The following is a 15942-nucleotide window of genomic DNA, read 5'->3' on the forward strand; positions in this document are numbered from 1 at the left end:
AAAATGTGTTCTGACAGTGGCACAGGATAGATACAGGTTTGGGTAACACAGTTTTTCTAGTAACTTAGTTTAATAGGAATGCAATAGAAATCTGATTTTTACGAGCCACATTTATTGCCATCTTTGGAAGTACATCAAGATGTGTCCAGAGATCTCTGAATTTGATTTATTAGCATTCTATTAATTCAAAGGAGCTGAGGCATTTTTCATCAATAGAAAAACTTAGCATAAAGAAAAGTTATCAAATGTTACAAATCTAGAAAATGCACTTATCCTTCCCACATTAGTTAGGATATAACAAGCAATGGTATCCAGGATGCAACTTCATTCCTGTAGTCATCTATTTTTTTTGCAAAAGTGCATTATTTTTCATGGTTCTTTTTCATTGCAGAAGTAGCTCAAGGCAATAAAAAAGTCTAGTTTAAGTTCTAATGAGAATGGAAGCAAAATGCCTACACTTAAAAATAATCCTTAGTCCATTGTAAGCAACACTCACCCTTAGTCCATTGTAAGCAACACTCACCCTGTTTCTAGAAAGAAACAAAAAATATCATACGTAAACACCTTCACAAAATTGATTTTTAATTACAGAACAAGCACCAATATTTCTTCATATATTTAAACATCTGAAACACACCATTGTTTAAAGGTCTTACAGACTAGTTTCTATAAGGTACTTATGCAACTTATTTACTTATTTACAACCAGAAAAGAATGCTGAATATTTCTTAACTTACTGAGTCATTTTCAGAACACTTTCAGGAGACTCAAATTCAAATCTTCAATCCTAATGGACAAGAGCTTCCCTTATTTTCCAGTTCTGTTATTGTAAAACGCAGGCTGGTGGAATCTGTAGAACATAAGTGTGTATTTTAGTCAGTGACCTTTTAAATCTCTGGAGCGAAGACCTAAAATATATATTAAAATAGCCAACTTTTTTTTAACAACACCTTCAGTAGGAAAATGGGCATGCATTCAACATAGCTGTAGTTCATCTGAAGAATGGATCTGAAGTCTACACGTCCCCAGAAACATGTTTGAATTTATGTTCAGGCTATTTCAACAATGTCAGCAGCCTCCTTATGTTTTTCTATTATGATTAACTATGCTGCGTAAATCTTGCCGAAACATTAGCTGGACAATTCCTACTGTTAGGAAAAAGGGGTCTTAGGTTTGCACAGCTATGCACAATTGAGGCCACAGAGGGCAATAGAACAGCAAGACATATACCTCATCTTCTTTCCTTCTGCTTCTCCAGGTACATTAGAGACTAAGGAAGCTGGTTCTTGGCAGCAGGATTTGGAAAATGAAGAAGTACCATCAAATCAGAACAAGTGCCCTGAGTGCTTTGCTTTTTAAAATACACCTAATTATTTTCACTTCTCCACATCTTGTGGAAAGGGCTTTTTAAAATCTTTTCCAGATGGACAAATGTACGAAAGACTTTACAGTTGTGACTGATGTAAAGAATGTATAGTCCAATGTTAACTCCATAGCTTTTTCCAAAAGATACTTTCAATGGTTCTGAAGAAGTATCTTCTTACACCTTTTTTTGCCTCATCCTTGCATCAAAAACTTCTATAAGTTTTTTATTACCTTAATTTTYTAGATTAAATAAAGAATTGTAAAATAAACCATCAGACTCTCAAAGAAAAAGGATTTCCTGTTTTTACTTCTAACGAAGCAGCTTATTTGGTGCTTCTAATCTATATGAGATAGGCTTATTTTAGATTTTTATTTGGCTATCACCATTAGAGTTTTTTCCACTGTCAGATTCAATCTGCATGACATTAGCATGTCACCAGCAGAGCAGATGTCACTTTATTATGGTCTTTTTGTTTTGTTTTGTTTTGTTTTGTTTTGTTTTTCTTTGTAATCAGTGATCTAGTCTTTCTTAACATACTGCAATTTACTAGCAGCAATATAGGTGCTCTGATGAGGACAGGGTGACATAACGTAGAGTGACAGCCAACAGAGTGGCAGTGAACTGCTGAAATATTTGAAACTGAAAAGAAAAACCTATCTTGGCCAGATAAACAGCCTGGAGGATCAAAGGATGCCAAGCAGTCTTCTGTTTGAAAAATACAGGTCACTATAGAGTAAAATGGTACTTGGACCTTTTAATGGGCAYTTGAATTGCTAGCACCAATCATGCTGTAAATATATTTAGGAGGTCAGTGTAACAACTCTCTAATTTGCTCTAATGCTTCAATAATCAGTTTAAGCTAAACACACACACAAACACTCCTATCTACATATATATATTTAGACACAGGACCCAGGTCTTACAGTTTTGCTTCAATTTCGGTATAAGATGGAGCTTCTCTTACAGTACCTGACATTGTATCACTTTCTAATACCACAGCTGCTAGTAGTAAGAGGTTCAAAATGCCATTTGTAGTTAAAATCTCTATTTTCAGATATATTGTCTAGTTCATTCATCCAGAGAAATCATTTTACCTTTTGACCTTTCTGCTGGACTGAACAAAATGAGTGAAGACATATCYTAAACGTCTTTGTGTTTGAGTGAATTGTGACTGTGGCTGAAATTGCCAGTCTCCTGTATTATTCACATTAATTTATTTGTAATACAGTGGGCTAAACCATTCAATTTTAAATAGTTATTTTATTTTGTTTAGATTTATAGTGAAGTTAAAAAATTAATTAAGCAGAAAACTGAAGCATTGTAAAGCATTTTAATCAGATATAAAGTATCACAACTGCAATGCTTCATGCGGGCCCAGGTTTTAAAATTATAAGATTTTTACTTAACAAATGAATTTTGTTCATTTGCCTAATTACTTTCTGTAGCATGAAATAATGAAAAGTTTACATATAAGCCCATGCTTAAACACATTGCTGAGGTARAGCAAAATTTACAAGATTTTCTTCTCAGAATAAGAAGAAATCTTATGGAATTTTAATAATAAATAGAGCTAATAATAAAAAGCGCCTAGGGCTTTTCAGAGATGCTACATCTTCACTCCTTGATCTTTTCAGGAGCTAGAAGTATCTGCAAGTCTACTGGACTGAGTCCTACCTGCTTAAGTCTGACCTCATGCAAAGCATGTGTATTTACCTCAAGGAATTCTGTTTTCAAATAATATCACTTGAGCATTTGCTTCATTTATTAGGGCCACTAGATAGAGACAAAATAAGTGTCTCTATCAAACACTTTTTTTTTTTTGCATAATTCTATGCATACATGTTTTGTATACAAACAAAGCCACACATACAGATGTAGCTTGAAAATTCACTGACACATAGATTATGAGCAACTCATTAATTTATAGTGAGGCTGCAGAAGAAATTTTTGAGACAGGTAAGAAAATATTCCAGATCGTTCTGAAAGCTGGTTGTGSCATAAAACAAAGTAAAAGAACCGGTGCAGGAGGCAGTTTTTAAGAAAAAAATGGCAAGATGAACATCATCAGATCACAGTGGACGTTATCAATAAGATAACAGCGATGACTCCAACAAGAAATAAACAAGCCTTTTTAGGYGTTGTGGGATTTTGAAGAAAGCACATTCCGAATTACCGTCTGATTGTAAACTCCCCCGACCAAGTCTTTATAGTCTTAAACTGCTCCAGGGGAGGTTTCGGTTCGGACATTAGGAGGAATTTCTTCAGAAAGGTTGATTAGACATCGGAGTGGGCTGGGTGGTGGAGGTGCTTAAGGAAGAACTGGACGTAGCATTCGGTGCCATCGTCTGKTTGAGTTGGTGATGTTCGGTCACAGACTGGATTCGCCGATCTCAGAGCATTTTCCAACCTCAGTGATTCTGCGATTCCTTGAAGTGAGCCGAAAGAGGAATGATTTCAGMCGGGTCACGGAGGGCTCGCTTTTCCTACAGGGAGGCAGCGTTCTGGTTTGGGCTAGCGGGTAAAGTTTATTTCCTGCACAGTGCCTGTTAGGCGGCTGTTTTGTCAAAGCCCTCGGGGAGCGCAGGAGCSGCCGCTGCCAGGTATCAGGAGGTGCCTCTGTGGCGCGGCCCAGGCGGGCGGTGCTGCGATTCCCGCCCGGGCCCCGCTTCGCCGGGGAGCCGCGGGGGCGGGGCCTCCGCCGCGCCGCCGGAATTTGTCCCTCGGCGGCCGCCGTCTGGAGCGCACCTTCCCTCGCCGGCCGCGGGCTTTTGGAGCGCCATGAGCCTGTGGGCCGACAAGCACCGGCCCGGCGCCCTCGCCCGCCTCGACTTCCACCGCGAGCAGGCAGCGCGGCTCCGCAACCTGGTCAGTGAGGCGGGGGCTCTGCCCGACGCCGCCGCGCTCCGCCGGCCTCCCCGCCAGGCTCTGACCGGGGCCCCGCGGCCTCCAGGTTCTCTCCGTCTCCTCCTCCCTGCAGCYAGGGTCCCCCACGGGTCGGAATTGCGCCTAAGGGGAAAAACTACTGTGCGGGTGACCGAGCACTGGAACACATTGCCCAGAGGGCCTGTGAAGTCTCTGTTACTGGATATAGTCAGGCACCATCTGGATGCAATCCTGTACTCTGTGCTCTGGGATGACCCTGCTTGAGCAGGGAGGTTGGACCACTGTTGTCCCTTCCAACCTGACCCATGCTGTAATTGGGATTCCGGGCCCTTAACGCTGCTGCTGTGGGGCCAGGGTCGGGAGCTTTCCCTCCGTGCAGGCCCTGGCCTTCCGAGGAGCATCCCTGCCGCGGGAAGATACCCCGGTGGCATTGGGGGCGGCTTGGGAGCGACGCCTAGATGCTCAGGGAAGGGCTGCGAGGGAATCAGTGGCTCGTCTCTTTCAGGAGTGGTGTACACATGTTCTTCGCCCTGGTTTCAGTGTCCCTGAGAACAGGGCTTGGTTTGTTTGCTTAAAGTTAGCAGAAAATGTTAAGGCACGCAGCTGGGAATCAAAGTGATGACTGCTTCCCCTGCCAGATGTGCTGACTAGATTGATTCACTCACTTTGGTAATAGTGATATCTAAATAATGTAATTCTTACTGTGGGGTATGGGTCAGATGTTGTCCAAGTCATGCTTTTTAGCTTTCCACGAAATAAACTCCTAAGTGTATCTACATATGTATATCATAACTATATATATATGCATCTGCTTTAAACTTCATTTCAAACCTTTTTCCTGTGTGTTTCTCTCAGCTGCCTCTTTAGTAACCCTGGAAAGCCTATAAAGGCCGGAGTGGGGTGTTTTGGGGTATTTTGTTTGCTTGGGGTATTTATCAAGCAGTGAAGTGTTTGAGGTTAAATGAGTTGCACATGGCCTTCAGAAAAATATGTTCTGTAGGAAATGTTACTGCAGGAAAGGGTTTCAGCTGTTTTAATTCTAGGTGCTATGATGGAGCTGGAAAAGTAATTTAATGTAAACTTGGGTGAAAATGCAAGGATAAATGCTTTTATAAGGAGAATACTGTTGTAGCTAAATGATCTTGTTGCTTTTTGTTCAGGTTCAATGTGGTGACTTTCCTCATCTGTTGGTGTATGGACCATCAGGAGCTGGAAAAAAGACAAGAATAATGTGTTTGTTAAGGGARTTATATGGTCCAGGAGTGGAAAAACTGAGGATTGAACATCAGAGTATAACGGTAAAATAAATAAGTTTCCCATCTGCTGTGAAGTAATGTGGAAATACTTACATATTTCTGTTGTGAGGCGTTTGTATTTACTTGCGTTTGAAAAAAATTATTTTTTTGTTTTGCACTCAGTATCTTCAAACTTTTTAATGTAATTCATCATTAGATTACTTAGATTAGTTCAGTTATAGGAACAAACTCTTTTCCAGATGTTCTTTAGGCCTTCAAGATGTGGGGTTCTCTTGTTTTCTGTGCCTGGTTGGCAGTTCTTGTGGTGTGGGTTTTTTTTGTTCAGGGTGGGTTTTTTAATTGTTTACAGTTCAGTTTGGACAACAGCATCTCTTGTGGTAGACGTGCTCTGAATTAAACGTAAATAATCTAATTTGTCTGTAAAAATGRGGGTAATTTTAAAATTTTTTCGCTTTTTTTTTTGTATATATGCAGGCTTTAGCTTGTTTTCTCATTTCCATAGCATTAGCAAAACCAAAAAGCTCTTCAATTTTTTTCTGCTCTGATCTTAGGCATTCAAGTGTTTCTTATTAGAAGGCTATATTACCTATTAAAAGCTCTTATTGTGGSAGGCATAACCAGCAAGGGATTATCAAGCTGTGTTGATAAATGGGTTATTTAATGTTTGCTTTTTAGTTCTCAGTGGTGGAACAAATAATAGACAGGATGCTAGAGATGTAGAATATATTTAACTGTTCAGACCTAGATTCAATGGTGATATAAATATTAGTGTTTTATCCAAACAAAGTATAGTCTTGAAATCCTTTAAGAACAGAAGTAAATAGCTTATTTGGGCTTGTCCAGTGGTTTTGCCTCCAAACCTTTTCTTTGGATTGACATAGTRTCACTTACATTGAACTGCTGATTCCATTGATAAGATTTATTTGACAAAACTCTGGAGTAGCTGGAGTATGCAGTAATACACACTAGGTGTTGGTATCATAGGCATTGCTGTTGCCATTTTACAGACTGGATAATGTGTCAGTATTCCTTTTTTCCTTTGGAGGTGGAGCTGGGAGCATGTGAGATAAGCAAGTCTATGTATTAGGAGTTATTTGATCTCTGAGACTCTTGGTTTGGCTGTGACTTAGTCAGTTGTATGTTGTAAGAGATGTTTAGAACACTTATAATTTATAATGCACTTATTTTCTACACAGGCACCTTCTAAAAAGAAGATTGAAATTAGCACCATTGCAAGCAATTATCACCTCGAAGTTAACCCAAGGTAAGTGTGCAGTAAAAATGCCTCACTTCAAAGGTAAGCCACTAGCCGTGTTGTGAGTGGTTTCAGCCTGGGTGTATGAGGGACTGACGGCCTGATTTGCTGCCTGAGCAAATTAGATAATGGTCTATGAGTTTGGTCTGCAAATGAGAGCAGGGAGAGGATATTTAATTGAGTGACTCTAAAAGAACGAAAATTTGGATTGCCATATACTAAAGACAGTAATGTTCCGTTTAACTGTCTACATAAGGTGATGTTGAGAGCTGGGCAACAGAAACCACACCTCCACATTGTCAGTTTTCTCACAAATATATAATTAAAGGAATTTGAAAGTAAGCAAAGTTTACCCAGCAACTCTTCAAATAAAGCATTTAGAGCACTGCAAAGAATACCACCACAGAATACTATGGATCCTGTCTTAAGCAAGGTCAGATGTTGATTTAAACAAGAGAAGCTCTAATGGGTGCTATCTATGTCTTCTTTGGCAGTTGTGAAATTGCTGGTGATAGTTCCCAGACCCCAAGTAAATATTAGTATTTACCTGAAACCTCATAATGTTGCTTCAATCTCAGATGAGTGAATGTCCCTGTGTACTGGGAGGTACTGGTTACTGTTAAACCTTAGCTCATGCTGTGTTGCATTTTATAAGTTATTCTACTGTGCCAGGTCTCCTTTAAAAGCTCATTCTGCAGCTAATCTGTGTATTGATTAGTGGATATCTGCTGGTGTTCTAATACAGACACAAATAATTATCAGTTAATTACCAATAAAAGCTGAGATTTATTGATAATCACCATTTTGAATATGTCATTTTGGAGATACAAAATCTGTGACCATTTAATCTTCAGCTCTAATAAACTGTTACTATTAACACTTTTCCTGTTACTCTGTATAAAGTACTTAGAACTTGAAACATAAAAATAATTGTATTTCAATTTAAATACAAAAGTGCTGAGTTTTGATTAAGAATAATACCCTGATTTGTAGACTTTACGTGATGAATCAATTGTCATGGTTATGTCTGACCAGACAGTGAATCTGTATGCTATGGCCTGTGAGGTTTGACAGAATTATAATATGGTAAAGTCATGTGCATCTTGAGTAATGTGGAATGTGATGAATGACTAACAGGGAAAGGAAATGAATTTCTGGGAAGGACTCTGCAGAATAAAACCCTGTATTTGCATCAGTCCTTTGAGTCAGGCATCCTGTTTTGTGGTTAGACTTTTCTTCTCATGAGTAATTGTGTGTCCTTGTTCAAATTGTAGGTAACAAAAGCTAAGATTTCTTATCTCAAGAAAATAAGTTTTATTTTAATGAATTAATAAAACATTTGACAATGGTTTACTACGTTTGAATACAGTGCCGCTAATCCAGCTGTGCCTGCATAAATTTTGGGCTGTTTTTRTTACATAGGATGTAACTTTCAACAACTTATATGTTTTGAGCTTAATTCTAACCTCAGCAGCTTTTGAATTCTTTTGGCATTCTCCTTTCATTCAGTTGATCTTAGGAGGATGTATTTTGTATGCAACATGAAGTTGTTTTAAAGCAAGTTGTATTCAAACTCTTGGTACAGTGATGCGGGAAACAATGACCGTGTAGTAATTCAGGAGCTCTTGAAGACAGTGGCACAGTCCCAACAGCTTGAGACAAGTACTCAACGAGATTTTAAAGGTGAGTAAAACAGTTAAAACCAGTCAAAACACTTAATAAACTGGGAGTTTTTTTCAGAGATTTAAATTCACTGGGTTTTTTTGTACCTGTATGTTGCATGAAGACTGTACAGTCAAAAAGGCATGCAGATTATCTTAACCTTTATTTTCCTCCCTGTGGAACCATGCTGCCTTTACTGTGTTATCACTTATTCTGGTACTATTACTTGAATGTCAAAAGTATTTTTTCTTAGAAAGATTTTATATTAATACAAAACCCCACTATGTTTAATGCTTTTTTCAGTGGTGCTGTTAACAGAAGTTGATAAACTCACTAAAGATGCTCAGCACGCTTTGCGAAGGACAATGGAGAAGTACATGGCGACCTGCAGGTTGATCCTGTGCTGCAACTCAATGTCAAAAATTATAGGACCCATTCAAAGCAGATGCCTGGCTGTACGAGTGCCTGCTCCCAGCATTGAAGATGTATGTTGAAACAGAAGCAAAAATAAGTTATTTAAAAATTCTTACTAGCTAAGTTCTTGCTGTGGACTTATGAAATATTTTCTTTTCACATAATGACATTGTTTTCCTTTGCGGTGGATGATTTGCAAGCATGGCTTATGAAAGACTGGTCTAGAAATCTTTCTAACGGGAGAATCTGTAGGTCCTGAATGGTTTGCTAAGTGTTTTATTCCCTGCTGTTTTCTATACAGATCTGCCATGTCTTGTCCAGTGTGTGTAAGAAAGAAGGCCTGACACTTCCTCACGAACTGGCTCAAAGGATTGCAGAGAAATCTGGCAGGAATCTTCGGAAAGCGCTACTTATGTGTGAGTCCTGCAGAGTACAACAGTAAGTCACTGCAAAAATTAATGTAAATTATACTGTCAGACACATAAATTACCTAGCTTCTAAGGCCTTGTTAGAATTGGTGGCAACTTGTTTGGATTGCAATTTTTAAAAATCTTTGTATTTAAAAAACAATTTTTTTACCTATTTTGTAGGTATCCTTTTACTGCTGATCAAGACATTCCTGAAATGGACTGGGAAGTTTATTTGAGAGAAACTGCAGATGCTATTGTTGGTCAGCAGACACCACAAAGGTAGGTGACTGCACTTGTTTAGAGTTATAAATGATGTTTTCAATGCACTCTGGAACCTAAAAAAATTAGTATTCAAAAATTAGTATTAAAAAATGTGGCAATTTCAGTTATGTGTAATTTTCTATTATTTGTACTGGAACTGGTATTTTGCAGCCAGCGGAGTTGGGCTTTAAAACTTGCAGAGAAGGCTGAATGAGTATCAAGAACTGAAAAACTGTTGCTTTTCCCTGTTGAAGCTTAGTAATCAAAAGTGAGCATAGGCTCAGTTGCAGGTTCTGTATTCTTTTCTTTTTTTTTTGGTGGGGGGATAGTGGGTGTGTGTGCTCGTTGTAGTTTGTTTTAGTTGAAGTTTCTGTTTCACGATCTTTAGCATAATGTGCCTTTTTAAAAGAACTGTGAGAAATCATTGCTTTTTTTGAGCACATCAGGAGATGACCCCTTTATTCATCTCAGTGTCATATCCACAGTCTGATCCTTTTTGTCTGCTCCATGTATTACTTGCATGAAATGTCACTTAATTTAAATGCTTGTAGCATCTGACCTCCTGTTATCAGAAGCTGAGTGCTGGGTAACTGTCAGTTTTGCCACCTAATTGTCTTATTCCTTCTTATAAACAATGAAGACAGAAAAACATCATAAAGGAACTCTGTGGTTCTAATAATAAGTTGTTTGTCTTAGGCTTGAATAGTAACTTAGATATGAAGAAGAATTAAAGGGAAACAATCCTGAGATGAATCCTAATAGTCTTGTAGCTTCTAGATTAACTGAGACCATTGTAAGTAGACTATGTGTTGTTTATCTTTTAAATAAAAGGTGATATGCAGCCTTTGAATTGAAATTGACTCATGCAATGCTTTTGGTTTTAAAATAACACACAAAACCAAAAGAAGAGAAACTTTGCTTGGGTTGCCTCTTCTGCAGCATATTTCACAAGTAATGAAAGCACATTAGTGTGCTTTGGAATCATACTTCTCATATTTTGTGCTGTTGTTCTAACAGGCTTTTAGAAATCCGTGGGCGGCTTTATGAACTTCTGACACACTGCATCCCTCCTGAGATTGTAATGAAGGTAATCCAGCTATCTAGCTCTTAATGCATTATAAATATGAACACTGTGACAATCTCAACAAGAGCTTTTGTAAAAAATAGTACACCAAAACATCACAAACTACCCAAATATTGATGAACAGTTGTGTCTTTTCCAGATAGACTAAAACTTGTTCTGTGATCAAAGAACAGCAGCATCATAACTGAGTAAAAACAAAGGAGGACAATTTAGTCCCCTTGACTTCTCAGGCCAGTTAGTACATTGAAGCATAGGGATATTTTATTGCGTCCAGAGAATGTAAAGAAAGCTGGTGAAGGGGCTGGAGCACAAATCTTATGAGGAGCAGCTGAGGGAGCTGGGGTTGTTAAGCCTGGAGAAAAGCAGGCTCAGGGGACCTTACTGCTCTTTACAACTGGCTGCAAGGAGGTTGTAGCAAAGTGGGGGTTGGCCTCTTCTCTCACCCATCTAGCAACATGATGAGAGGAAATGGTGTCAAGCTGTGCCAGGGAGAGTTCAAGCTGGATATTAGAAAAAAATTCCTTACTGAAAAAGCTTTAAGCATTGGAACAGGCTGCCTGGGGAAGAGGTGGCATTGCCATCCCTAGAGGTGTTCAAAAGAAACAAGYAGATGTGGCATTTTGTGATACGGTTTAGTGGGTATTGTGCTATTTGGTCAAAGGTTGTACTTTATGATACTGGTGGTTTTTCACAGCCTTAATGATTATATGATTCTATGGGGTATAAATCTTGTCATAATTTGTTTTCTTTTGAAAAAGTTCTGTTGTCATAAGTTCAGAATTTGCTATGTTTTTGTGAAGAGGTGTGCTGAAGGATGCTAGACAAGCAGGACTATTCAAAGACAGATGTCAGCTTGGGAGGAAAAAAGCAAGTGGGATGTGCATGTTTTTATTTCAATCAGGATGAAAGGATGAAGACAACTAGAGCAGAACAAAGATCAAAAATAATGTTTGCAACTTAACGTAGTAATGTTTGCTTTGCCTTCAAACATAATTTCTTTTCACATTAACTTATTTCTTCTTTCTGACGGTTTTGGTACTTAGGTGTTTCTTTAACCTTCCTTTCTACAGTACATTAGTGTAACTTGCTTCGGCTGTGTTTGAGAAGCAAAAGGTGCATGTTCTCTACTCACTCACTCTTCATAAACTTGAAATGTTCTAGTGATACTTCTCACTTATTCCTGACTGTTTTAATAGAGATGGATTTGCAGCGATTTTATTGCTGTCTCTGACCTAAAATAATGTGTTTTGGGCTTTTGTAATGACTGAAGTATGGCAGTCAAGCTGTGTGTGTCTGCACATAAGTATAAAAGTACAGAGTTCCTTAAATTTTAAATAAGCCTTTTCCTTGTTTTTTATTAATGTTGTTCCTCTTTGTGCTTGATGCTGTCAAGATGGAAGTAAGTGGTTTTAATACAACTGCTGTCTTGGTAAGAATTCTTCTCAGGGCCATGTGTCTGCATGCAGTAGAGGTTATAGTGTTCAGAGATGAGGTTAATTTGTTTTCTTTCATTAAGGCATAAATTATTCCAGTAAAATGATTCTTGAATGTGTTTTCTGTTGGGTTCGTGAGTGAACTATTGGTTATAGTTTGGCTATTTTCAGAGAAACAAGGTTATCTTAACAAAATATATCTGATTTTTCCAATACTGCCTTGTTTTTTAGGTTCTCCTGACAGAACTTCTAAATAACTGTGATGGACAACTGAAAGGAGAGGTTGCACAGATGGCGGCCTTCTATGAACACCGCTTGCAACTGGGCAGCAAAGCCATTTATCATCTGGAAGCATTTGTTGCGAAGTTTATGGCAATTTACAAAAAGTTCATGGAGGATGGGCTAGATGACATGATGTTCTAGCTCTGATGTCCCAAGTCACACACAGAATGTTGTGTCAAGATACCAGTGATGTTGCAACTGTCTACTTGTCAGTGCTTGATTCCACGTTGGTCTAGCTCTAAGTCAAATATTTTTACTTTGCTGTTTAATAAAACAATGCTTGTTCAGCTTTAGAAACCAGATGGATTGTTTGAAGTGACAAATCCATCTTTAGATCCATACAAAATCCATTGGCCTTTCAGAAAGACAACACATTGTCTTGGAAGATGTGTAAGATGAGAGATGCTTTGCAGTATTTGTAAGCTGGCATTAAGAAGAGAGAACACAGATGCTGTGTGTTTAGTTTTTGTTTGTTAATCAAAAATGGTCAAGGCTGTAAGAAAAATACGTTTTGGCCACGTTCTGCTATGTTCCAGCTTGAACATGTATGTTCTGCCTGCTTATCTATACATCTTAGTGTTTGTCTGGCTTGTTTTTTCAGCCTCGCTATTTTCTATGGTGTGCTGACAACTAATGGTTTCTATTCTTTTTTTCTTTGCAAGCACTTGCATTGAAATTGTGGATGAGCAATACTTTTGTGTTGCTTATTCATGTGGAATGCCTTGTTTAGAAGAACTGTACCTYTATAAAGCAAGTCCACTTCCTGTCTGACACTTGGGTTCACCTCAACCTACATAATGCTGTTCAGGTGAAGGTTATTCCTTTGACTATTTTTTAATCAAGGGCAAAGTTTCAGCTTTTAAGATATGTGACATCTTATATGTGACCTTTTTTAAATGGCAAAATAAATTGTAGAAAATATGAACAAAAATCCTGAATTGGTGTTTTGCACTGTCTATGACTGTCTAGGTCCATTCATGCACTTTGAGGTAGAGATCCTTGAGATATCCCAGGTGGGATATCCCAAACACTGTAAGACTGAGGGGAGCCTCTGAACTATAAAAGATTCCAAACAAATRCAGGAAACAAGATAAAGTGGGAAAAAACAACCTCACAAAATAACAATAATGATAATAGAAAAGCCACAACACTCGTGCTGCAAGTCTTCATGTTTTCTCTGTGTACCATGGTACTCTACTCAATTCATATCCTTTATTCACCACGCTAATTTAGGCTATTACGAGGTAGTATTTCTCTCAGTTTGAGACAATGTTTTCAGAGAAAAACATTACAGAGTAAATGTTTCCTCCGAAGTGAGAAGTTTGATAATTTTTTTTCCCACCAGCATGAAATAGATGTTCAGGCAAAAGTGAAGAGAAAAAAACCGTAATGTATTAACAAAACACAGTGCCCACAGGACGCAGATAAAAAGTAACTGTTAGATATTTAAAACACAGGAACGCACATCGCTCCCTTCCCCACAGCCACTCGGCCAGGTGGTGCAGAKAAAGATGGTGGCCCCTGTCCCTGGGAAGAAAAGAAACGAAAAAGAAAAGTCCACATGGCACTTGGGCAACAGTGGCAAAACCTGGATAGTCCTCTCCTCACTGTGGATGAAACAGAGGGATCGGTGTGCTTTCTGTCACCGACTTGGATTCTTCTGGAGTCCTAGACGAGATGGAGTGGCGCCACTTGTCTCTGCCAGCCACCAAATTGCTCCAGAAGAAAGATCACAGCAGCCACAGAGGCGGGTCGCAGTCCTCAGAAAACTGTTTGCCCAAGATAACAGATCCGAGCTAGCTAAATGGCAACAATGTAACCCCGCTTGCACTCAGGAAGCAAGGACTCCTGCAGCGCCACTGCTGAGGTCCAAAAAGCAAATGGCTACGCAGCAGCACCGGCTTTTAAACTGCTTGTGCCACCCCTGCCCCTTCTGGGTTGGATTTAAAGGCACAGACACCTTTTGGGCATACAAGGTGATGGAATATAGGAATACAGGATTGGCACAACATCAACCCAAGACATTCCATGCCTTATTCCATATCTGTTGGCTTGAAGCCCAAACTAATACATTCTAACTCTAAAGACACACAAATATATATACATATATACAMAATAGTGGCAGTGACATTCAGCAAGCAGTAATCATAGGCATCCCAACATTACAAGACTCAAAATGAAATCCCCAAGGTACACGGGTTTCTCCATCCTCCTGCATTACTCACCATGTGCAACCTGGTCCCTGAGCAAAGGGAACCCTACGGATGAGTTTGTCTTTGCTCGAGGCAGAATTAATCCACACATTCTTTCCTAACGGACTTCTTGAGATGTACTGCTGGGACCCTGTCTCCATCTACTGTATGCAGGGGTTCAGATTGGGCAGGGGCTGCTCAGTTGGTGGAGCCTCCGGTGTTTAMCATCCAGGTAGCCTTTGCTAGATGCTGTTCCCAGTTTTTGAAAGTACCCCCACCCAGTGCCTTCAAGGTGGTTTTCATTGTCTATTACATCGCTCTACTTTACCAACAGCAGGTGCATGGTAAGGGATGTGGTACATCTACTCAATGCCATGTTCCCTAGCCCAGGTGTTAATGAGGCTTGAAATGAGTCCCRTTGTCAGACTCTGTTCTCTCTGGGGTACCATGCCTCCAAAAGACCTGTGTTTCAACACCCAGGATGGTGCTACAGGCAGTGGCATGAGGCACAGGGTAGGTCTCCAACCATCCAGTGGTGGCTTCTACCATTGTGAGTACTTAGCGCCTGCTGTGACAGGTCTGGGGCAGTGTGATGTAATCAACCTGCCAGGCCTCTCCATATTTGTGCTTGTCCCACCTTCTCCCATACCACAGGGGCTTCACCTGCTTGGCCTGCTTGATGGCAGCACATGTCTCACAGTCATGCATAACTTGGGAAATACTGTCCATGGTTAGATCCACCCCTCGGTCTCCTGCCCACTTATATGTGGCATCTGTGCCCTGGTGCCCCAAGGCATCATGGGCCCATCTAGCTATGATCAACTCCCCTTTGTGTTGCCAATCCAGGTCAATCTGGGACACCTCGATTTTTGCAGCCTGATCTGCCTGCTCGTTGTTCCGGTGCTCCTCATTAGCCCAGCTCTTGGGGACATGGACATCAACATGGCAGACTTTCACAGGTAACTTCTCTACCCGGGCCGCAATGTCCTTCCACTCTTCAGCAGCCCAGATTGGTTTTCCCCTTATGCAGCCAACTGGCCTTTTTCCATCTGTCCAGCCACCCCCACAAGGCATTGGCCACCATCCATTAATAATGTATAAAGGTAGAGCTTTGGCCACTTTTCCCTCTCAGAAATGTCCAGGGCCAACTTGATGGTTTTGAGTTCAGTGAATTGACTTGATCCACCTTCTCCTTCTATGGCCCGTGTGACCTGTCGTGTGGGGCTCCATACGGCTGCTTTCCACTTCTGGTTCCTCCCTACAATGCGACAGGAATCATCAGTGAAGAGGGCGTGGCATTTATCCTCTGCTGGCAGTTGGTTGTACAGTGGAGCTTCCTCAGCATGTGTCACTTGTTCTTGTTCCTCCTCATCAGCAAGACCAAAGTCTTCACCTTCAGGCCAATCTGTAATTAGTTCCAGGGTCCCTGGATGATTCAGGTTTC

At 40.0% G+C, this 15942-nt stretch overlaps 1 protein-coding gene across 2 annotated transcripts; it reads left to right on the forward strand.

The window, feature by feature from the left end:
* The first annotated feature begins 4073 nt into the window (after positions 1-4073).
* RFC3 (replication factor C subunit 3) lies at positions 4074-13238 on the forward strand. 2 transcript variants are annotated; one of them, XM_057371862.1, is made up of 9 exons: positions 4074-4231; positions 5410-5547; positions 6702-6769; positions 8346-8443; positions 8726-8907; positions 9138-9274; positions 9427-9525; positions 10525-10594; positions 12256-13238. In XM_057371862.1, exons 1-9 carry the CDS (start codon positions 4145-4147, stop codon positions 12445-12447), a joined length of 1071 nt encoding a protein of 356 aa, XP_057227845.1. In that variant the 5' UTR covers positions 4074-4144; the 3' UTR covers positions 12448-13238. The 2 variants fall into 2 exon arrangements, with proteins under 2 accessions (XP_057227845.1, XP_057227846.1); XM_057371863.1 differs by lacking the exon at positions 4074-4231 and adding an exon at positions 4248-4316.
* The last annotated feature ends 2704 nt before the right edge of the window (positions 13239-15942 follow it).

The sequence above is a fragment of the Malurus melanocephalus genome, unplaced genomic scaffold (assembly GCF_030028575.1).
Source record: "Malurus melanocephalus ecotype Western Australia unplaced genomic scaffold, MMel_1.1 scaffold_160, whole genome shotgun sequence".
In the NCBI taxonomy this organism is placed as follows: Eukaryota; Metazoa; Chordata; class Aves; order Passeriformes; family Maluridae; genus Malurus; species Malurus melanocephalus.